Source organism: Mastigoproctus giganteus, chromosome 5, assembly GCF_048544385.1.
Source record: "Mastigoproctus giganteus isolate SK-2022 chromosome 5, ASM4854438v1, whole genome shotgun sequence".
NCBI lineage: Eukaryota > Metazoa > Arthropoda > Arachnida > Uropygi > Thelyphonidae > Mastigoproctus > Mastigoproctus giganteus.
The window spans coordinates 37,624,009-37,649,831 of record NC_143579.1 but is presented as its reverse complement, the minus strand read 5'-3'; the positions used below and the strand labels follow the sequence as shown (position 1 = coordinate 37,649,831).

Sequence of the window (25,823 nt, the reverse complement as noted above, 5' to 3'; positions counted from 1 at the left end):
AATAGATGGCTCTGTCTTCTAACTTCTGCACTAATGCTGGTGTACCCCCAAGGTTCAGTTCTTTCCTCCACTCTTTTCCTCTTGTATATTAATGACCTTCTTCCATTGACCGGAAATCCTATCCATAGTTTTGCCCATTGCATTCCACTTTCCATTTTGAGAAACCTTGCCCTGCTCAATTAGCTTCAGCTTCCCGAATATCCACTATCAATTCCTTAAATGCCAAGTAATTTTACAGTGGGGCAAGGACAACTTAGTTGATTTCAATCTGTCTAAAACTCAGTCCTGTCTTATATCTCGCAAAAAGGATTCTTCTGTTTCTCTACTTATCTTTCGTGACACTCCGATTTCTAGGCAAGATGATATGTCTCTTTTGGGGATTACCCTGACTTCTAATCTCTCTTGGCACAAGCACATTACAAATATTGCTTCCTCTGCATCTAAAAAACTTGGTTTTGTCTTTCGCTCTCGACGTTGCTTTTCTTCCAAAACAGCTGTTCACTCTGTACAAATCGCAAATCCGCCCTACCATAGAATATTGTTCCCACATCTGGAGCGGTGCCCCCAAAACCTCTCTCAGGCTTCTAGATTCCATTCAGAAGAGGGCAGTTAGGTTAATTAATGACTCATCTCTAACAGTCTCTTTCCACTCGCTGTCTCATAGACGTACTGTTTCTACTGCATGCCTTTTCTACAGATACTCCCATGGGCACTGTTCTTCTGAATTGACTTCTATAATTTTCCTTCTCTCTTTCAAAACAGTGCGAACACGTGCCGTCACCAGCCAACATCCATTTACTGTCCAACTTCAAACTCACCGAACCAACTTTTCATCTCCCACGTTTATTCATTGAACTGCCATTTTCTGTAGCAACCTTCCTTCATACGTATTTCCTGAAAGTTACTATTTACAGAAATTCAAGTCTAATGTCAACAAATATCTTCTTTCGTCTTCTCAACCTCCAACCCAAGCACCATACTAAGTACTATAATTTCTAATATCTCTCGTGTTTGGGGTTTTCATTTAAAAAAAAAAAAAAATCGTATAAAATCGTTCATTCAGAAATAGTGTTTGGTGTAAATTTTGTGTACAGTATTTCGTGATAAACATGGCAAGAAATAAGCAACTTAGTTTTGAAAAAATATGTGCTATTATAACTCTGTATGAAACAACACTTATCTTCATGCACTCGAGAAAATCAGGATCGTTTTGACAAATCTGGATGAAGTCTTCACATGATGACACTCTTTGTTGCTTCTGCTCTTTCGTGGGGCTGTGCGGCACAAAGTTTGCACAGACCTTCCTGTTTTCCCAAATCTTCATACACAATTTCATGAATCGTCTCCGTATTCATATCCAGCTTATCTGCCATCATTCTGAGGGTCAGACGACGATCTCTTGCCACAGTTTACCGAAGTTTTGCAATTCTGACCCATATTGAGAGTTTGTCGGACTCCCACTTTTTGGGTCATCAGGGACACCATCTCGTCCGTAGTTGAACCACTTATACCATTCCAATACACTGGTACGACTTAACGTTTTATCACTATGAACATTTTTTAACATATATGTTTGTTTCATATTTCCCCAGTTTGATATTCGTTAAATTTGATATGCGTTCGTTGCTCCATTGCAAAATCGTGACGCGGAACGTTAACACTACTTACGAAACTGGTTGTTACTTGCAACCTCTGTCCCTTCATCTGTTGGAAGAAGTTTTAACTACAACATACCTCTTCGGTTTATTTTCGTACTCATCAAACATAACCGCACCAGCACCAGTCCGGGAACTTTATTGTCACATCTCGTATATATATATTTTTTCTAACTGTTATTATTTTTAATGCCTGCCCAGCACTAAACCAGTTAAGTTTGGATATTACTGTTCGACAAAACACGACTTACTGGCGCCTCGTGTTCTTAGTTCCCTTGACACAAGTTTGATTGTATAATTTCAAAATCTCTTTTCTGTCGTACACAATGATTGCAGTCTCAGAAGTCGCGCACCATAGGATAATAAAATTTTATTACTTCACATCACTATAAAGCTGAATTAAACCCGTGGTATGCGACTTCTGAGATACCCTATGCTTCCCAGTTATGAATTAAAATAATCTCCAGCGGTCCAAAGTAATAAACGGTTTGATTTTTAAGCTAATAACTGCCATAGTAATTTGTGATGACGCCTCTTATAGGAAGGTATTTTGTTCTAATAAATAAAATTCCTCTCTCATATTCCCCTCATTTGTAAATTTTCCTTCATTATTCAAAGTGTGTGCATGAAAAAAAAAAAAAAAGGAAATTACTGCTGTTTCATTGGACTACAGGGATTCATTCACAACAGCCCAATTATGTGTTGTCCATTAACCACCGTTCACTTTATTACGAACACAGAACAGCTATCTTCAATTATATTTTCCGCTGATGTTTTGCGATTTCGATCGTGTATTATAATTAAGCAATAAAATCGTGAAGTAGTGAGCATCACTAGCAAGAAATTAAATCTCCCAGATAGTTGTGATAAACATGATTATTATTATTTATTTTTATATTATTTTCAATCTGTATACTGAGATAACCAAAGCGGCCATCATGCAATTTTATTATCACTGCATTGAAGTTTCTCATCTGCTTCTGAAAAAAAATCTCCGTGGTTAATATAATTTTTGGTTGCTTGAAGTCTAGCCTAATTCAACCACTTGAATTAGGCTAGAAAATAAAAATAATTGAATTGTATTGAACGATATTATGGATCAACGCCATTGGCGACTAAGAAATGCTGCTGGAAAATTAGTATTTTACAAGTGAATTTAGCGGCTCTGTTGCTGAACTGTGTTGAGTTCTTTGTTTTAGGATCGCTGTGATTATTATTATTTGCCATATAGTGTAATGAAGCCTGAGGCTTATGCTGCACCAGCCAAAAAAAAAAAAAATTCTGAATTACCCCGAGAGAGAGAGAGAGAAGGAAATTACCAAGAAAAAGAATGATGATGATATCCAGCTCAGGACCCTGGGTGTACCAAGCCCATACTCACCAGATGTGGGCCCCTGGGGTAATCTGTACCTTGTGAAAGATTTATCGAACAGATATACTGTACGATGTGGACTCTTAATACGGACGGTAAACTGTTGACAGCATTTATCCATTTGTATTTGATCAAGGGAAAACTAAATAAATAAATATTAGAAGATTGTTCATTTGTGAAAACATTGCCCTCTTGGGTAACACAAGTTGATAGCGTCGCTGTCCACCCCGCACCGGGTGGAAAAAAGCTGAGTTCGAATCCTGCCAATGACGCAAGGGATTTTTATGGGCATTTTTCATAACGTGGCTGAGTTAGTCTGTCTCAAGCGAGGGTAGCATGATTTTTTTTTCTCCCTGTTCCTGGAGTTTTTTGGGTGTACAGAACGCACGCAATTTACAAACATTATTTACGGCGCAATTTACCCTAAATTGCTGATGCGCCTAAGACCTTTCAATATAACATGATGTGAAAACATACTGTTCAATGGACACGAACAGTTCAGCGAACAAAAGTTCGCATGCTTGATGTCGTAAGTGTGGTGGCCGAACTCGGGGAGTAACACAGACTTTATCATCTCTTGTTTTGTTAGCGGTATGTGTTGCTTCAGTAAGCTATTAATAATTCAGTTACTAACTACGATTAATTTAACATACAAACATTTAATTTTCAGATTTTTGTCGATATCGGCTACTTTGGGAATATGACATTATAAGAATTTAGTGCCAAACGTGCAAGGAAAAGTGATATTTTCACTTGACGATAGGTTAGTTTTCTGCAAAGAGCTGTTGCAGATCTTTTTTTTTTGTCTAGCAGCCACATATAGCTGTGAAAAACCAGTTAGCAAGATTCTCATTAGAAACTTTCAAGTATTGTCAATTTGTCACCATTTTATAATGTAAATAAAAACTATTTTTGTTGTAATTTTATTTTATTTTTTTTCCCCTGTGGGATGCGAAAATTGTTATTTTTGTGTCAGCTTATTTTTGTCACAAAGGCCGAAAAAAGATTTTCCCTGGTCTGTGTAAAATTACTGTTTTCCATCATTAAAAGCGGATTTCTGTCTCTGAACGAAAAATTCGATTGTACAGGAGAGGGTGGAAAACTATTCAACCGAAACCGATCAACTCGACCTGGATTGAAAGTGATCTATGAAGACAATTCATCAATGTATCACAGTGGTTATAATTACTGTCTACCTTCTTCCCCCTCCGAATACCGTGCGGAAAAGATCTCGGTTCGAATCCCGTCAGTGATGTGAAGAATTTTTACGGCCTTTTTCACACTGCGGCTGAGTTAGTCGATCTCAGACGAAGATGACACCACTACTCCCGGAATCTCGTGGATCCCGGGAGCAGCAATGCTCTTCAGTGCATTACATGGATGGGCTCAGCTGGTGTTATTTCGAATTGGGGGTTTTCTTATATCAGTTTCGTACTAGCGATATGCACGCAAATAAATGAACAAATAGTTTATTTATTATTATTATTATTTTTACCCTTCAGACATACTTGATCCACCTGTGGTATTGAATGTGAGAGAGGGGAAAATCAGTCTTCATTAAAATAAAATTGACATATACTGTGATTATGTAATGTTTTTTTCTCCCGCATCATGAATAAATTGCTCTTTTGATTCTTTTTGAATCCCCTTTTTTAGTCTTGAGGTTTTTGCCAATGTAATGTTATGTTTGTAAATAATTTTAATACGAATATGTAGACATACAGTAGTGGAGAACTCTCCGATCATTTACTTTATGTGTAAATAAATTTCTGAGATAAACACAATTCCCTTACAGAGTATTATGCAAATCATACACTGAGTAGCCAGCTTATTAGCTACACTGACCTAATGACGAGTACTTAAGCCCTCAGAACTGCTTCAAGCCTTCGTAGCACGGACTCCATGAGATACCGGAAGCGTTCCACGGAGGGCATTGCTATCCATGCAAACGCCATCGCATTCCTTAGTTGTTTCTCAAATTGAAAAACTCTTTCCACCTCATTACTCAGATGCTCAGTCAGAGCCCTCGTGGGTAGCACAGTTGGTAGGATCGTCGTCCTCCCCACACCGAGTGGAAAAGACCTGAGTTCGAATCCTGTAGGTAACGGGAGGAATTTTTATGGGTCTTTTTAACAACGTGGCAGAGTTAGTCGGTCTCAGGCGAGGCTAGCATGGTTTTTTCTCCCGGAAACTCGAGTTTTTCTTCGAACACACGCAATTCACAGACGATATCACAGACTGTTTCTTCACCTTCTAGTAATACAGAAATTTCCTAAGAACAGCTAATAAAATAATACATTCACTACCTGACAATCCACCATAGGAATTGACGCAATACCCCTTTTTAGTCTAAACATTGCTTCTTATTTCATCAGCAAAGAGGTCACTCAACTCTAGAACAAAGTACTCAAATTTGCACAGGTGCCTTCAAGCTGGTTATCATACAGAGTCGTGGCAGTTCCGAAGAAGCCTCATGCGAATAGACCGGCTGACTTCAGGCCAATATCAATTGCCTCTCCCTTCCTGAAATGCCTCGAGAAGTGCATCTATAATGATGTAGCACTCGCAATCTTTGCGCATAGGCCAGAACATACCCATTATGCCATGCCTAATAGATCTACTGTAACCTACCTACAGTCCTTATCACAGAAAATACTTCACGCCTGGAATGACAACGAAGATCTTCACACCATTTTTCTGGACATGAAATCTGCTTTCGACTCAGTCCAAATAACACCTCTTCTTGTCTTACTTGAGAGATTCTACGGGATATCCGGAAATATTTAACATTAGCATTAGTAGAGGCATTTGATGCAAGAAAGCAAGCTTATGTAGCATCAGCCAAAAAAAAAATAATATAAATAAAATAAAGTAAAATAAATAAATAAAAAAATAACCACTTCCACTTCACCCCTCTGTTCGTTCGAAATACCTGTCCAGCTGAGCCTTAAACTTATTTAGGCTATCAACTTCACGACAAGGGATGGAAGTTTGTTCCACCTACCAACAACCCGCTGGCTAAAGGCAAATTTCCGCACATCTATCCTACATCTGTCTTTCCTCAATTTGAACTTATGCCCTCTCAGGTGATTATTCTGAGCAAGAGAAAGAATCCCATCAGCATTGAGCATGCTCAAACCATTCAAGGCTTTGTACACCTCTATCAGATCACCTCGCTGGTGCCTAGTCTCCAGACACTGTAATTCGCAAAACTTAAGCCTTTCTTCGTAAGAGCACCCCTTTGTTCCATTCACTAATCTTGTTGCTCTTCTCTGTACTCGTTCCAGCAGCTCTACATCCTTCTTGAAATGAGGCCTCCAGGCCTGTATACAGTACTCTAGGTGTGGCCTGACCATTGCCTTATACAAGGGAATAATCACCTCCTTATCCCTGCTAGAAAAATTCCTATATACCATTGACAATACACCATGAGCTACTCTTGCAGCCCGTCTGCACTGCTCAGAGAACTTCATATCTGCCTGCACAACCACCCCCAGGTCCCTTTCATTCTCTACCACTGTCAGTGTAGTACCACAGAGTTGATACGTTGCTCTGGGGTTGCTGTTTCCCATATGTAGTACTTTACATTTGTCAATGTTAAACTTCATTTGCCACCTCTCAGCCCATCTGCTCAACCTTTCCAGATCCTGTTGCAGCAGCATAGTGTCAGTAGTGTCCTTGACAACCCTGCCAACCTTCTTATCGTCTGCAAACTTGGACATTAAGCTTGATATACCATCATTAATATCATTTATAAATACAGAGAACAATAAAGGACCCAATACTGAACCCTGAGGGACTCCACTAATAACATTAGTCCACAATGAGCAGTGTCCATTGATTACCACTCTCTGTCTTCTCCCCCTCAACCACCCCTTTATCCATAGCAGCAATTTGCCTCCAATGCCACACTGCTCCAATTTGTGCAGCAGTCTTCCATGTGCAACAGTATCAAAAGCCTTTCTAAGATCCAAGTATATGATATCAAAGTTATTCCCTGCATCCAGTTCTTTTGTGACTGCATCATAGTATCCAGTCAAATTGGTCAGGCAAGACTTCCCCTTAACAAAACCATGCTGTGTCCGAACTATAACTGAAGTTTTGTCTAGATGATCCTGCAGTGCTTCTTTAACCAGTGCCTCCATTAATTTTCCCGGAACAGAAGTTAAACTCACAGGTCTATAATTACTTGTGTCAGCCTTTGATCCTCCCTTGTGAATTGGGGTCACATTTGCACATCTCCAGTCCATGGGTACCTCCCCTGACTCCAAGGAAGCTCTCATAATTATGGCTAAGGGTTTGCTTACTTCCTTTGCTTCCTCCTTTAATATAACTGGATAGATCCCATCCACCCCAGGTGCCTTTCTTGTGTTTATCTTCAACAATTTCTCCTCCACTTTACTCTCAGTTATTACAAGATTCTCTAGCTTACTGCTAGAGTTGAATACACCTCTGGCATTCCCCTTGCTGAATAACTCCTCATGTGTGAATGTCGATGCAAAATATTCATTTAGTTTGTTGGCTACCTGAGCAGGGTCATCAACAGTTGACCCATCGATATCAAGTGGACCAATCTGATTCATCCCCTTCCTTCTAGGGTTTACATAAGTAAAGAACTCTTTGCTGTTTTTCTTCGCATCCTTTGCCAAGGATCTCTCGTAATCTGCCTTTGCCTGCCTAACCTCCTTTGTAACTTGGTTACAGATGAACTTGTATCTATCATAGGCTTCTGTGTCACGTGTTAATTTGTATGTATCCCATGCATTTTTCTTCTCTGCCATATGTCTCATTAGTTCATCTGACATCCATTTAGGCCTAAACCTTGAACAATATTTCTTAGTTGGTATGTAAAGCCTAGTAGCTTGCAAGATAAGTTCTTTGAATGCTTCCCATTTTGAATTTGCTGTTGGTAACATCATCAGTTGATCCCACTGTATAGAATTTAAATACTGTCTCAGTCCATTGTAGTCGCCTTTATGAAAGCAATACCCCTTCCCTTTACCCCTAATGGTAGTTACCTCTTTGAGTAACTCCCACTTCAGAACACTGTGATCACTGCCACCTAGTGGTTCATTTATCTGAAGATTCTTAATGCATGAAGAATCACTACTGATAATCAAATCAAGAGTATTACTCCCTCTAGTTGCCTCCCGAACATGCTGATGTAGAAAACAATCATCCAATAAATCCACAAAAGCCTTGCTAGTGTGTGAGTGACCACCCCCCCAAATTCCACTCAATATCTGGGAAATTAAAATCCCCCATTATAAGACTCTCTGATTTACTGGCCCACTCTATTTCTCTGTTCAGTTTCTTATTATACTCATCAGAGTCATTAGGCCTATAGCACACTCCTACTCTCAATATGCTCGAGATCCTCAATAATTTGCTATCTAGGAGAATGCTTCACTTCAAAGTCGATGGCATTACAGTCACTAAAAGGGTCGAAGTAGGGATCTCACAAGGTGGTTCTCTCTCAGCCTTGCTGTTTGCAGCAATATTCTTTCCACTAATGGATCAAATTACAGCTTTCCTATCGTATGCTGATGATATTGTTTACTACTTGCCATGCAAACGCCATGTTGGTGATTCGCAAGAAAGACAAACCTCCTCTTTATCTGTAAACAGCTACCTAAATACATTCTGTACGTATGCCTAATTTTTTGGCCTGTCAGTCAATCCAGAGAAGCCAAACTATATCATCTTTACGCCAAGTCGGATGACTTCTGCTGATACTGCATCTTCTCTACGTCCGGAATTGGCAGGAAATGTTCTGACCCCCACAGACAGTATCAAATTCCTAGGAGTAATCCTTGATGCCAACCTCACCTATAAAAAAAAACAAATCCAAGCTCAGTATTCCAAAGCCCTGAGAGCGTTCTGGGGAATGAAAATTGATCTGTGCAAAACGCACAATAAGCAAATAATCAAGATATATCTTGCAACTTACTTCTGTAGTGTGCTCTCCTATGCCGTGGAAGTTTGGTCAGCGGCACCACTCACTAGCCTCGGGAAACTATGTGGCCTCGAATTCTGGGTGCTGAAGCGGGCCAACTTGTGGTCGCACCAGATCTACACAACATCTAAATCTACTCTCTGCTGCAACCTGCAATATACGCCCATGGCTCACAGAGCCCATGTGCAAAAATAAAGGCATTCCTTCATCTTGTGCTCAGCTAAGCAGGATCACATCAACATCTGGAACACGGTTGGTTGGCGTTTGCCAGGCAGACATCTCTGTAGTACCCCCTCCTTGTGCTCAAGGCTCCAGCGGTTACAGAATTTCAAGAGACACTTCCCTAATGTGACTCTGGACACTCAACTCGCTCAACGTCGACATCGATCTGTGGACTATAGACAAGGCATATCGCGATGGCATCTCTGTTTGTAAAGGACATTTATGTAAGTGCCGATCTTAGTTAGCCGATGTCATTTCATGCTCTGCTCAACTTGTAGTCCTTTTTCGCTGCAATTACTACTTCATCTTTACATTTTGATTATCATCTTTCTTTTTATCTATTAATTATTTAGTTATTATTATTATTTTATTTCATTTTTTTTTCTATTATAAAACAAAATCACTTGTATAAACAACGAATTGTAAGATTCCTCTGGCTTCCTGTGTAAGGAATTACTATTGTATACAGTTTATGTTAATAAAGAATCTTATTATTATTATATACACGGAACAACATGGCCTAAGTAGTCAATGCTCCTAAAAACCCAATAGCAAAAACAACAGCTCAATCGGATTGAGATCAGTGAATGAGCAGGCCAATGAAATATGGTAAAGTAACCCTTTATCCGAACCATCCCTGCTTTGTGACATATACTAGAAGTATCCATTGGATAAACTGCGAGAATGAAAGGATGCTTGGTTTGCAACAATGTCAAAGTAGGCTCTAGCATTCAGATATTGATCCATTAATATCAGAGGACGTAACTCGTGCCACACTTCCGCCACCAATCTGTGATATTTGCACCTGGCATGATGGGACAATTGATTCATGCTGCTGTTGCCGTACCGTGATTGTGCTTTCAGCATGAAATACTAACAGGAACGGGTATTCATCGGAGAAGGTAACATTTTTCCATTGCTCGATATTCATTATCAGTGTTCCTGCGCTCATTGCACTATTTGTGTTTAACGAAAATAGTGAAATCCATTGAGGTTGTCAGGCTCCATTGCGCGTTCGGCTAGATAACGTCTCTTTGCACGCTAGTGTACTGTGCTGCATTTAACTAATTCTGGCTCATCTGTTTCACCACGATTTTTTTCACCCTCCGCTGTTTTCTAACATCAGATTTTCTCCCGCCACAGGACTACTGTTGGCCGAGTGTTTCCTGGTTGTACCAGTCTTGGTACGCCCTAGATGCTGTTGTGCTTCAGCTGAAATTCATGATACTTCCAACAACACGTCTGAGTCCGATTGTCATTCGGAGTCACTTAGGTCGCACTGTTGTTCCACTTTCTCGATAAATTGTGCGCACGCAAACACACATACCCTCGACGTCCTACTTCCTGTTTTATATGGCCTCTTGTGGACACGTGACACTTTCTGACGAAGCTATCTCTGTCTACTTTGTAACATTATTTTAATGGTGTAACGACTTGGCTCTGTAGCGTAGCTACCCTTTTTCGGGCCCGGAGGCAAAGAACATGTTCGGGGCCCCTACTTAATCAATGAAAATTGCAAAAACAGGAGACAGCCAAAGATGCCGGGACCCTAAAGGACCCGGAGCCAATTTCCCTGCCTGCCTACATGGTAGCTATGCCACTGACTTGGCTGTGAATGTATTCTCATCCATGGTTTTTAAGCGCATTACCTTGTATACGAAAGCGCCTGTCGGTTTTTTCACAGAATGTAAATGTAATAATCTGATACGCAGTGAATTGATTTTCATGAAAATGAAAATCGGACCAATAAAAATCTGACAATTGTTATTTCTTTGTTCGTCCTTCCGAATTTAATAACTCTCCCAGTAGATTGATTTTAATGTAATTCTGTATTTCTCTTTTAGAACTATTTGTCGAGTTTCCTAAAATCAGACCAATGAGACTTATAGAAATCATCCTGAGATTATCATCATTATTATTATTTTATTTTTTTTTTAAATACATATTACTCATATACCGTATACTATAGCTGAAGCACTGGATATTGTTTGTTGTCTTGCCCTGGTTGGAATAATGAATCGAAATATGGAGGACGCTCAGAAACGAAATGTTCTTGTTTCCTGCAATAGGTCTTATTGCTATCCTTACTCTTTTCGTTATTATAATGCATAGCAAGGCGCACGGACAAGAAACCATGGTATGCACTTTCCCTCCTTCACTCTTCTACTATCAGCACCAGTCTGGGAACTTTATTGCCACATCCTCTCGTCCGTAGTTGAACCACTTATACCATTCAAATACACTGGTACGACTTAACGTTTTATCACTATGAACATGTTTTAACATATCATGTTTCTGTTTCATATTTTCCCAGTTTAAAGCAAAATTTGATATGCGTTCGTTGCTCCATTGCAAAATCGTGACACGAGCGTTAACACTACTTACGAAACTGGTTGTTACTTGCAACCTGTCAGCCCACTGGGAAACCTCTGTCCCACCATCTGTTGGAGGAAGTTTTAACTACAACATACCACTTCGGTTTATTTTCATACTCATCAAACATAACCGCAGCAGCACCAGTCCGGGAACTTTATTGCCACATCTCGTATATATATTTTTTCTAACTGTTATTATTTTTTTATGCCTGCCCAGCACTAAACCAGATAAGTTTGGATATTACTGTTCTACAAAACACGACATACTGGCACCTCGTGTTCTTAGTTCCCTTGACACAAATTTGATTTTAAGATAACTTTGTATAATTTCAAAATCTCTCTTTTCTGTCGTACATAATGATTAATTCCCTTCCTGGGAAATATCCGTTACATCTCCCTCCCTCTTCAGTTTTCAAAGGCTAGCTCCCAGCTTCTGCCAGCCCCATCTAAGTTTATATGGTAGCAAAACCTGGTACCAGGTAGAGATTTCCTCGTGTGGCTTCTCCCTGGCTGCTAAGTGGCCGATCAAACAACGCAGACCGCATAATATTGTACACGGTACCAAACACAACATTCATAACCGGCTTAGCTACTTGGCTGCATAATAGTGAAGCAAAAGCGAATATTGGAGAAAACCCAATCAGAAGAGACAACAGTAAAACACAATGCAGTTTAAAGTGAGATGATTTTACAATGCCTAATGTGTTATTGCTGTACCTGGAATTTTTTGGAGTTAGTTTAGCAGCGAGAAACATTTTTATAGCATCAACTTTTTTAAAAAATCTTTCTTGATTGCGAATTCAGAAGAGAAAAGAAATTGCTTTCAATTCATACTGGACACTCCTCCCCCTCCTTTCTCAGTTACTTTTATTATATATCCAAGGCGCTTTTCGTGTTTCACTCACTGAGTTTTCCCCTGAAAAATATTGGTATCAAATCAATCATTGAAGCGAAATTAGGCGGAGGCGGGAGTTTGCATATGGCTTCCATATAAAGAGAATCATTTGTTATACCAAGTCCATTTCAAGTAGCCATTTGGGTATCGCATGTTGCTTCTGTCAAAGGAATTTCTTGAATTTTTCGCTTTGTTAAAGTAAATGAACCACAATCACGTGTTATAATGGCAGTAAGTAATATAGCACAAGGTAACTTTGGAATTCTTCCAGATCAGTTTCCCGGACTTCTGTTGGCTGTGTACCAGCTGCTTGTTATCAAATGCAGTTTACTACCTACTGTCAACTCTAGCCAATCTGCTGGTTTAGCGTTCAGCCAATTTAATGCAGGATAGCTCAAAAAACATATTCGAGAAATCGAACTCAATTTGTCGCATTTCATCCAGACATATTTGTTACGACGCTGCTTACACACTTGTCGAGTAAAGTTGGGGGGCCTCATTAACGTTGTGCTACGTACAAAGACAGATCACAAGCCATCCATTCTCATTATGGTAGATTTGTCTATTTTGTGGAATAAAAAGCTCGAGTCTACCAAGCTAAAACTGCACAACGTCTTACCCGAGCCCGGCTAACTCGGTCACGGAAGTTACGGAATCGAACCCAATACTTTTATACACAACTTCGAAGGACAGCGAATGTAACCCACGAGGATGAGTGAGAGGAAGTCAGGACATAATTGTTTATAAATAGCCTGAAGAACCAGCTAAGAACAGATGAGTTGTACGTTTTTGGGCGCATCAGAAAATTTGGGCCATTTTGCGCTGTTGTGTATTGTCTGTAAAAAGTGGGTGTACTGATGGATAGATTTGCACGTTGTGCGGCCTGAAAAACCTTCGGAATAACTCACAGGAACTCCTACTTCTTCTGCCTGAGGTCAGCTAACAACAGCCTCAGTTGATGAGGCTTTTAGAAATTCCTTCAGTCTGACCGAACTGGAATCCAGATCTTTCCGCACGAATGACAGTTGGTGAAACCACTATACTACACGAAGGATGGGACAGTAATGATGCCTATAGCTGAGTTTATGAGAAATATGTCGATTTAGTGTCCGTTTTATTTATATTAGTTACACGTTAGCTAATATAAATTTAATTAATCTACATTGAGTTGGCTTTGCATTAATAACCCCGGGGGCTCACATCTGGTGAGTATGGGCTTGGCAAACCCAGGGTCCTGAGCTGGATATCATCATTCTTCTCTTTCTTGGTGATTCCTTTCTACTTCTCTCTCTCTCTCTCTCTCTCTCTCTCTCTCTCTCTCTCTCTCTCTCTCTCTCTCTCTCAGGGTAACTCGGGAATTTTTTTTTTTTTTTTGGCTGGTGCAGCATAAGCCTCAGGCTTCCTTGTACCATGTGGCTAATAATAATAATAATAACACCTACCTAATACCTCGTGGGGCCACCTTTTACACCATATGTACGTCTTGGCATGGACTCCACAAAGTGTTGCAGGGTACTGTGATAGTGTTATCCATGCGCTGCACAATGAGTCAAGTAATGTTCCCACATTGTCAGATGGATGATCATATCGTCGAATATATTTTTTCTGTAAGTTCCAAACATGTTCAATTGGGTTGAGATTGCCTGAGTTGGTCGGCCATGGGAGGACGGAGCAGAGGAGTCGTCATGTTCCTGAAACCAGTTAGCAGCCTGCCCGGCCTTGTGGCACTGCGCGTTGTTGATAGACGCCGGAGTTATTTAGATACACTGTCATCATAAAGGCGTGGATTTTGTCGGCGACTATAGAAAGGGGAGACGTTCTCATCGAGCCGTTTAATAACAGGTCAAGTGGATTTGCTGTTCCTAACTTATGACGGGTGGCTAGTTGGGCCATTGTGCTGCTGCTGTGTTATGGGACGAGATACCCTATGCTCACCACAGGCGTCGACCATACGTGTCTTTATCTCTTGTGACCTTTGACCGGTTGTTCGACCGCTTTTGAACAGTCACTGTAGATTCGTGACACCACAGAATGGGAGCACTTAACCATGTTGGCTGTTATCGAGGTACTCATAACAGCCAACTCAGCCACAGTCATTCCACGTTCGAAATCGGAAAGATCTCGACGCCGGCCCATTCTTGCTCGCAAACCTTAAAACCTTCAAAAACTTATCATGATCTCACGTGAGCAAACTCCAATTTTATAGAAGCCGTTTCGACCCTTCACCAGCATCATTCCACACCAATCCATTCCATTCTTACACAAGAGGATGTTGCTAATGCAAAGCCAGTTGAGTATAAACTTATTAAAAGTTAGTTTTGTTTGAAAAAAAAAAAAATATGGATTGCCGATTAAAGGTTAAATAATGAGTTAAAGCGCAAATAGCCGAATTATACGAATCCGCATTTTTTTTTTTTTTTTTTTTTTTTTTATTAAAAACAAACAGACAACGGGGAAACTAATAATAGTGCATGATAACATAAACTAGATCCAGTGGTCTAACAGATAATAAAAATTAATATGGGATACAGTGAACAATATAGAGGACAATGAGGTTGGCTATAGAAAGTAAGGCGCCTCCGTAGCCAGGTGGTCAGGAGCAGCAGTGCGTAGTACACGCTTCTTGATTAGACCGGGGTTCGAGCCCGTCACCACCAAATACGGAGGATACGGAAAAGTCAGGGAATGACCACCGCATATCCCGGAGCAATATGGCCTTAGTTGCTAATGCTCCTAAAAACCAAATAACAATATAGAAAGTAAAAAAAAAAAAAAAAAAAGAATTAGAATACATAAAATTAAAAAAAAAGACATTATTATAGATGCGAGTCCTATATCTTTGAGCCAAAGAGTAGGTGTATTTCTTGATGGAGGCCAGTACATCCTTGATGTTGGCAAAGAAGTCAATCTGTGATTCGTTTGCAAGTTTGATCAAGCAAACTAGTCACTAGAGTAATCTTCTGAGCAGCATATCAAAATCTTGTTCAGTGAGAGCAATGAGATTAAGTAAAATATCTTTGTTAGGGTGAAATTCAATATCCTCAGTGGAAGGTGCAGCTTAAATTTTTCTAGTCTAGAAAAAAAAAATAGCAAACGATATTACATGATCTGTTCTTGAAAACGACTGAAAACCATAGTGTGTACTAATTCAAGAATATTTCCAAAAGAAAGCATGAAATCTGAAAACCCACGATCGTGCTCGCTGATGTAAACCGTTCATTGGCCAAAACGACTTAAATGACGCCGATGTCAAAATGACAAAAACGGTATCAATGTGAATTTCATACCTTTCTCTAGCGAACGAATGGTATGCCACGAAAACGTGATGGAGGGCACCGGGAACTATAGTATTTCCTTACTTGCTACTTTTTAGGGTGTTAAGTTATGAATTTCATTTAATAATTATTTCTCTCCCTCTTCTCTAAAACAAAATTTCTTGATGCGTCGCTACCAGAACTCGAAGGATGGGTGGAGGAGGAGGAGGAGGAGGACTGGAGGAAAGTCAAATGATCCAACGAGTCCCGATTTACGCATTTCAACACCAATTGAAGACTTGACTTATGGAGGAATGCGCTGTGAGGCGCTGGAACCATCCTATTCTATACCGACAATCCTGACTTCTAGTGAGATCTAATTGTGTCAGTGTTTTCTTACCTATACTCCTGCTGCAGAAGGCGAAGGATATGCCGCGAAAACATTATGGGGGGAGAACTGATGTGCTCAAATTATCTGCTGTAATACTCTGCTTTTGAATATATGTATGTGGTTATTGTCTATCTGTTTACCATGAGGTGGGATTGTTGCACTCACTAGTAAGATGTATTCTCCTAGTTGGTGCATTTTTTTTTTTTTTTTTTTTTTGCTGGCTCTTGGGTGTGGGCACCCCAGGAGTGGGACTGCTGGCACCCACCAGTCTTGCACCCTTACTGGTGGGTGCGGGATTTAGGTGCAATATGCACAGCCAGAGTTAATAGATCCAGGCATAGCTCCTCGTGCCAGGGATGGGCACCAGGTGGTAATTGCCCAATGGACTATCACCTGGTGGCAGAGTAGTCTGTTTGACTTATAACACATTACACACACGTGTACACACACTTACACTAACAGGCCATTATGAGAATATGATATTATATGATAAATTGGTGGAGATGGGTGTATGTCCGGGTGCCACCCTTCGACAGTTAAATACATACATACAATACATACATATCTGTATGCCTTTATTTCGGTTAATATTGTTTGTTATGCCGATAATGAAAGATTCTTTGTATAGACTGTGTTTTCTGTATCCAACGGTGGTTAGGACCGAAGTGTTGTTAAAATTTCATTGGTTATTCTCGCACCAGGCGTGCAAAGCTGGATCGGACTTTATTATTTTGCCGTGGGCTATGTAGTATTTATATTCATTAATTGTTTTGAACAATCTTCTATCGGTTTGTCCTGTAAACACCCTGTATACAGGGTGTTTGGTGGCAAGATTCTTCATCAGGGGTGAAGGAATTTTTTAAAATGGTGTTAGTTCTTGTAAACTTAGTGTAAAACCAGCCATTTTGGCTATGTTTATAATCTGTTGGCCAATATGGGGGACATAGGAGATGATAATATACTTTTTCTTTTTCCTGTTCGTTATTAGATGGCTGTGTCGAAATATTTCTCTTTTGTTATCCCAGTTCTTTTCATTATGAGTTTTTGTGGGTACCTGTTGTAAATATGGTAAATTCTGTTGATTTTTCTATTGAATGCTTAATCCTTACGTAGTTTGCAAGCCCTAAAGATGAAACTTTTGTGTTCATAGGATGATTAGAATTAAACTTTATAAATAGATCCTGTGTTTGTTGGTTTTCTCTATATTTCTATTAAGAGAGTTATGTTTATTTAACAAGAGACTTGCTGTAGGAATAGTATGCTATCGTCTTTTTCAATTTCTGTTTTAAATTTTATGCGTGGATGCACAGTATTTAGGTTCTTTAATTCCATTAATGTCGTTGTTGATATCGAAATATAAAAATTAGCGATATCGAAACATCTGACGATCCAGTCCGACTAAGATTTGTTGTGTTCGCACTCAAATACGCAAGGTATCTTTTAAAGAAAATGGAACTGCGGCATTCGTCAAAAAAATAAATATATCAAATAATTAAAACATTGCGGAATTAAATGGAGTGGAAGTCTAAAAATTGTACAATGTTAAATGGCTAAGCAGTTTTATTAAGATTTGTGTGCGATAAATTCTTTGATGTCGGCATTTGAAATAAATTGGGTCGTAAATGTACTTCGGCAGTAAGTTAGATCTGGATAATCAGAAAACAGAGAGCCGACCGGGCTGGCCGAGTGGGTAAAGTACCTGCCCGGCAACCCAAAGGTCGCGGGTTCGATTCCCGCCTCGGGCTTGGATCAAAGTACAGTACTGCAAAAACCTTGGGAGGTGCAATATGGCCACAGAAGCCGATGCGCCAACAACTACCAAATCAAAAAAAAAAAAAAAAAAGAAAAGAAAACAGAGAAGTTTACTTAATTGCTTAAGTAAAATGATCGACGTAATTACTTAAAATATTATGCCTAAACCATTATTTATTAAGTTAGTTTGAAATTAATGCTTTAAGTTCATATGCCATTTTGTGTTTAGAGAACGACGCCAAACTCTCTAAAATATAAATATTAACTACTGCTTATGATATCCGTTATGTTTTCAGAAAATATACCCCATTAGGACCTGTCTCTCACGCGACTGTTACTTTAGATTCATTCATTCATTATATATATAATATATATATTGCAGTGTCAATTATTAAGGTAAAAATAACGATCAAGTTAGAATAAAATATAGTTAAGCGTTTTCAGAATGGGAAAATGTGTTTTTAATAAAAATATGTAGAGTTTTGTGTAGGATTTAAATGTAGTAATTTTGTGGAAATTTAAATTAAATAATTTGGAACAATCATTTGCTCGTTCCAAATTATTGTAGGGAAAAGGAGGTGATTATCCCTTTGTATAAAGCAATGGTCAGGCCACGCCGTGAGTACTGCATACAGGTCTAAGGCCTCATTTTAGGAAGGTTGTAGAGTTGCTTGAGCAAGTACAGCGAAGGGCAACAACACTGGTGAGGAGAACGGTGGGGTCTTCTTACCAAGAAAGGCTTAAGTTCTGCAAATTGCAGCATCTGTCGACTAATCACCAGCGAGATGATGTGATTGAGATGTATAAGGCCTTGATTCTGCTAGCATTCTTCCTCTTGCGCAGATTACGAACCCGCAGGGGCATAAATTCAACTTGAGGAAAGACAGCGGTAGAATAGATGTGCGGAAATGCCTTTAGCCAGTGAGTAGTCGATTGCTGGAACAAACTTCCATCTGTTGTTGTGGAAGTTGATAGCTTAAATAAATTCAAGGAAGAACTGGACAAACTTTTATATATTAGTAAAACTTTTAAAATATTAGTAAAAAATCAGCAATGAGTTTTTGAAAGAGTGATTTTGGGGGCCCTAGGCAGATGTATTTTTTGCCTACAGGATAACGTGCCACTGTGTGGAGTCTAGATTCAGTTTTGGGCATAAAATACATGTCAATGAAGCTTGAGGTAAAAACTATATGAGATAAGGAAATTGGAATAAATTAAGGAGTGGAAGAAATTAATTTTTAATTTTTTTTAAATACATACGTTATGTTTATTTAATTTTTTATTATATATATATATACAGGAACTACCCGACTTACTTAATACTCGACTTACGTAAATTCGACTTTACGTAAGTTTTTCCCGGCCCTTGAAAACTTAAAAAAATCGTGGAAACGTATTTTGCACCCCGTAGGAATAAATGGAAGTATCGTGTCCTTGGAAGTTGAAAATTTCGCTATATTACTGAACTATTTATCTCTCTGAAAGGTCATATTTATAATGGAAATTGCACTATCCTTTCATCGTTATCATATGCTCCGTTATAAAAATCAGTTTTGAACGCCTTTGTGATATTTTTCTAAAGCACATTTCTGGAGATCACTACCAAAAAACAATAAAAACAATTTGCAATTTCCGATTTATTGGGCTTTTCTGTTAGTGCATCTAATTATAAACGGGTAGTAAACTCGATCTTATTGCATTTGCGATAATACCGATAACTGGAATTCTGTGGGTTTTTACGTTACTGTATTATGGTGAAATGTGTTCCCATTCACTGAAATCTTCAGTTATATAAAAAACAAATTTTCAGAAACTTCTCTTCATTCCTATTTACGTATTACAATGATGAAGGGAAAGTGACCAACAGAAAGTGCAGTGGTAGCAGTGTCAGGAAACGAAACAAATTTGATGTAGAAATGAAGATGAAAATGATTAAGAAGGACAAAGTTTGTCATCTATTACAAGGGAATTAGGTTTTGCTGCTTCAACAGTGAATACTATTTTAAAGGACAGTGCGCGTATACAGGAACATGTCAAAGGATCAACGCACTTAAGATCAACAGTGTTCAGGTGCTATATCGAAGATGGAACAACTGTTAATGATATGGATCAGAAATCAGATTCAGAAGCGAGTGCGTCTAAATCTAATGACCATTCAAGCAAAAACAACAAGTATTTATAAAGATATTAAGGACAAGTACGGCGAACCCCAACCCAAGTTCGTGGCAAGCAACGGGTGGTTTAATAGGTTCAAGCATCGCACTGTTTCCACAACATCAAAGTAGGCGGGAAGTTGCCAGTGCCGATTCTGCAGCTGCAGAGAAATTTTGTGTTGTGTTGGAAAAAATTATTGAAGAAGGGCTATTCAACACAGCAAATTTTTAACGTTGACGAGACTGCTCTGTATTGGAAAAAAATGCCGGATCGAACATACATTGCCAAACAGGAAAATATAATGCTAGGTTTCAAGGCGTCAAAAGACAGGGCCACTCTCTTGCTTGGGGCTAATGCTGCGGGATATTACAGATTAAAACCACTGCTTGTGTACCATTCTGGAAATCCTTGTGCATTTAAGGGCATCAGTAAAGCCACCCTACCTATGCATTTCCGATCGAACCAGAGAGCACGGATAACAATATCCGTCTTTCAGGATTGGTTTAAATGCTGCTTCATTCCCGTGGTTGAAAAATATTGTAAAGACAATGACGTTCCTTTCAAGATTTTGCTTCTATTAAATAATGCTCCTGGACATCTTACGCATACCTAGATGATTTGAATTCGAACGGAGAGTCATATTTCTCGAAATGCAATGACATTTTGTGAAATTGCATCGGCAATGGCGAGGTTTGAGCAGATGGATCCTGACAGCGAACGATTCTTAAAAGTTAACAGAGGGGTGAATGATATGCTCGCTTGCTACAAAGAAATCTACGATGAAAAGAAAAGAGCCACTGTCCAGTCATCCATTAATATGTTCTTTCGTAAGATTGAGTGGCTTCTAAATCTCCACAACCCTCAACCTCCACAGTGGCTTACTTATCAGTTAAAGACGTCGATTCTGGCAATGATGCTCGAGAGGTAAAACTTATTGACATGTTTAAAATTTTGAATTTTTTTTTTTTTAATTTCACGCTTTTGTAATTTTTCCTGCGCATGAGATAAAAAATTGAATAAATACAATAAATAATTCTATTTACATGTTCATCGAACGTTTCTTTTTTGATTCAATCAATTCGCCAAGCACAGTTGCTTGTGCTGCACAAGCATCAGAAATTCCCCGACTTATGTAGCGTTCCGCGGAACACAACCCTTACGTAAGTCGGGGAGTTCCTGTATGTATATATATACATCGTGTTTCAGTTAAACGTTTCAGAACTTCTAAGAGGGGTAGGGTACATCCTGACAAATCGAAATCATATAGCAATGTGGGGTCGGAAATGCTTTCCTGAAGCGGTGTTGTACACAGAAGCACCATAAAGAAAAGAGACCGTAAGTGAGAAATCGTAAGTGAAAAGAAGCAAAAGGTACATGGATTAAAGTAAGTGTTCGAAGTTTCTTCCGTGTCGTCTAACCGGACCTATCTACTTGATCTTTCTGCAGCAAGTATTGCCACAACTTTTGAGAGATGAACAGATTTCTGCATCGACGCAACAGACAATGTAGTTCCAACACGATGGAGCCCCTGCCCATTATAGCGGAGATGTTCGTAACTACCTGGATGTCACATTTGGTCAACAGTGGATCGGACGTGGTGGTCCCGTGCGTTGGCCTGCTCGGTCACCCGATCTATCATGTCTTGATTTTTATTTCTGGGGTCATATGAAATCGCTAGTTTATGACACCCCTGTTGACAATGCTGAGGAGCTGGTTGCAAGAATCGCAGTAGCTGCCGAAGAAATTCACCTGGAGTATTCCAGAATGTTCGGATGTCCATGCGTCGGAGAGATGTGAGGCGTGCATTGTAGTCCGTGGAAGAAACTTCGAACACTTACTTTAATCCATGTACCTTTTGCTTCTTTTCATGTATTATTAAAACGATTTCTCACTTACGGTCTCTTTTCTTTATGGTGCTTCTGTGTACAACACCGCTTCAGGAAAGCATTTCCGACCCCACATTGCTATATGATTTCGAGTTGTCAGGATGTACCCTACCCCTCTTAGAAGTTCTGAAACGTTTAACTGAAACACCCTGTATATATAAAAAAATGATTGAATAAAAAATAATATAAATTTCAGTTGAACAATTCACACATAAATCTACCCTACAACAGATAGACTGATTTTTTTTTATTTTCATATCTCTACCTTGATAATTCTACCAGCTATAATTGTCTCTCCTGGAATATTATAAGCAGAAATTTTTTTATAATTCTTAGAAGGAGAGTCATTCAGATACATGCATTATTTCTCATTGGCTTTCTCTGGATCAGTGTTTCTTAACCTTTTCTTTGCTGCAGCACACTTTTAAAGACACTAAAATTTGCCACACACTACTCACTACAATCACTGCTATATTCACAAATGGCAAGTTATTTCTGTTGGGTATATTTAATAATACACTAATTATTTGTGTAGTATGAGTGAACAGATCTAGTACTAGGAATCAAAATGTGACATCGCATTGACTGTTGGAGGGCACTTGGATTGGCACAGCATAAATGAATTTTTTGTTTGAATTAATTTTTATTATAAAACTTAGATTTATTAATTTATTTTATCCCCAGAGACGGGTTTTTTCATCCAGCAAAACAGGCAAATCGACCAGAGAACACATGCAATTTACAGTCATAATACATATATGGGTGTATGTAAGAGATTACAGGTGGCCCTAATATAATAATTTGAATTTGCACACACAGGTTGAGAAACATTGCTTTGAATACTCTTTGTCATAGATGAATGTCATAAATTTTTTATCCATAAAAAATGAATTTTTATTGTTGTACAAATTAAGTTTCATGAAATAAAAATGTGTTCTTTGACTCTTTTGAACACATAATTGTACAATTTATTTTTAAATAAATGAATTAAATATTTTTAATAATTTTACTTGATATTTCATTGTATTATTTTATTTTTGTTCAGCTGAAGATGGTAAACCAGCCCTTCCAGACAGTCTAGAAAGCATTCCAAAAGCTCATCATTTTCCAACTCAAAGACACCGGTGGAACACTAATGAAGTAAATAACGATAATATTAACAGTTGCCTCCAACTTTTATATTTTTACTTTTGTATCTTTCCACCATAAGCATGGCATAGCAATAACCTAATGTGCCAGTAAACTGTAATCTATCAAACTCAATTTTATATGATTATTATTTATTTATTATTTTTTTTTAAATCTGCAAAACATGTAGAGAAGTACTCTGGTGTCTGATGCAAGATAACTATTTTATCTGTTATGTGCTTTGAAATCTTTGCTTTAAACATTCAAATTTCACGTGGGAGAAGACTAATAAATAGGCGCATGTCACATAAGACACCCTCTTCATACATTATATATTTTATTCTTGTAGCTTACTGTACAGTACAGATCTAGTGTAATCAGTTATGCTGTGATTTCAAAGCAGTTTGAAAGTCCTGTTAACTACTGTGTTTTCTGGATAAGATACACTGGACCATAATAAGTTTTAGGAGGCACATCTTGTGAACAAAATTGTTTCATTGTTTTTATTTGAAACAAATACCCAGCTGCTACTAAACAAATTGGCAGTGCAGAACAAAGTTTTACTCATCGCAAAGAGCAAAGTTTGTTCTTGTTACCATCACACCCATCATAACCAATTACAATCTAAATGTTCACTTTATTTGAAGAGTACCATCTTCAGTGCCATCAAAGGCATTGCTGATTCCACATTTCTTGAAAGAGTTATCAGTTGTTTTATTTCCATGAATTTTTTCCCTTTCAGTCACTTGTAGTTAGGTGGTCTTCATCATCATCTTGGTGTCAAATCGTGATTTGGTGCCTCCATGCATTTGGTCCACACATGAATAGGTGTGTATGTTAAGAAACATGTGTTCTATTTGCAGCTATTCCTCAACCAGTTTGCTGTTTGAAAAGGTCATAGTTTTCTGGAAAAGACGGTGCAGCCATTTTGTGAAGAAAACCCATAAATTTCTCGCATCATTTATGGGATTTGAACTCTGACCTTTTCTGGATGTGGTAGGACAATGATTTTAACCACAGTGCTACTTGTGAGGGTTCACACTTGCAAATGCTTTAAATAGTTTGTTAATTGAGATGTGTAATGCAATTGGCTAAGGCTTCATGGAATCACAACTAACTCCATATTTAATGTTACATGTGATCTGAATTGGTTGTTGCACATTGGAGGTGTTTGCTTTTACAGAAGGCCACCTGGGCATTTTGGCTGTATTTTCTCTAGCTACAACTACAGATAGAAACAAACACCTATACTTTCAGAACATAAGATGCATAGGAATTTTAGACAAAATTTTCCATAAGAAAAGTGTCTTTTTAGTTATATAGTGCAAGGAACAACAGGCAAAAGCAACATGAAATGTATTAGAACCTATAGTACTTTGCACCATTCATAGGTTTATCGTCAAGATGGTAGATGATACTTATTCACATTAGACTTGAATTTCTGTAGTTTATAATTTTTCAGAAATCCGTGTGAAGGAAGTTGTTCCAGAGAATAGAAGTAGAAGGAAAATGAGAAAAAGTTGGTCCTTTGAGTTTCGAGTTGGGCAGTGAATAGATGCGGACTGGTTACAGCTCATGGTCAGACTGGTTTTGAACATGAGCTGTAATTCAGAGGAATGTTAATTCAGAAGAATAGTGGCTGTGGAAATATCTATAGAAAACACATGTAGCAGAAACTTAATGTCTGTGAGACAGATAATGGAGAGACGTTGTAAAAGACTGGTCATTAATCTGTCCCTTGGTCCTGAGGCTTGTCACCAATGTTCTTCTAGGTATGACAGGCTATTATTTTTGGAATGTAAAATGTTGATGGAACTGATAGTCGGGTTCCATTTGGTGGAATTTTAGTGAAGTCTGGCGATTCAGTTCTGCTAACAGTCCCACAATGGTGGGACTGTTAGTAACCCTTCAGTATATTTCTTCCCCCCCCCTCCCACCACCACCTTGTGCAAGCCATGAAACACTGCACCTAGTATACTAGTATACACAGGTATAAACCACTGTGAGCAAGGATTGAAGTGTGGCAAACAAATCAAATGCAGGAATGCAGCATCTCTGTGTCACCAGGCAATACTAAGTGGTAGATGACTCATCATCCAGTGTAACAGCACCACTTGGCTTATTGAAGGCTTGAAGTGATGCAACCCATGTTTAATCTACAGAGCATAGTTCCAGCAAACCCCCATTACTTCCATTGTGCAGTATGAGTGATCTTTTTGAAGTTATGATGAGCATCAAAGCAACATCAAAGTACTACACATGGGAAACAGCAACCCCAGAGCAACGTTTCAACTCTGTGGTACTACACTGACAGTGGTAGAGAATGAAAGGGACCTGGGGGTGGTTGTGCAGGCAGATATGAAGTTCTCTGAGCAGTGCAGATGAGCTGCAAGAGTAGCTCATGGTGTATTGTCAATGATATATAGGAATTTTTCCAGCAGGGATAAGGAGGTGATTATTCCCTTGTATAAGGCAATGGTCAGACCACACCTAGAGTACTGTATACAGGTCTGGAGGCCTCATTTCAAGAAGGATGTAGAGCTGCTGGAACGAGTACAGAGAAGGGCAACAAGATTAGTGAATGGAACAAAGGGGTGCTCTTACGAAGAAAGGCTTAAGTTTTGCAAATTACAGTGTCTGGAGACTAGGCACCAGCGAGGTGATCTGATAGAGGTGTATAAAGCCTTGAATGGTTTGAGCATGCTCAATGCTGATGGGATTCTTCCTCTAGCTCAGAATAATCACATGGAAGGAGGACCAGTCTGAGAGGGCATAAATTCAAA

The 25,823-nt window shown here is 38.9% G+C and overlaps 1 protein-coding gene across 9 annotated transcripts in view; it reads left to right on the top strand.

The window, feature by feature from the left end:
• LOC150085310 (calmodulin-binding transcription activator 2-like) overlaps positions 1-25,823 on the top strand; it is a 736,406-nt gene that overhangs the window by 459,073 nt on the left and 251,510 nt on the right. For all 9 annotated transcript variants that reach the window (XM_090373990.1, XM_090373988.1, XM_090373984.1 and 6 more), the window contains one exon: positions 22,958-23,052. In XM_090373990.1, coding sequence (XP_090230116.1) covers positions 22,958-23,052 — 95 coding nt within the window. The remainder of the gene's footprint in view (positions 1-22,957; positions 23,053-25,823) is intronic.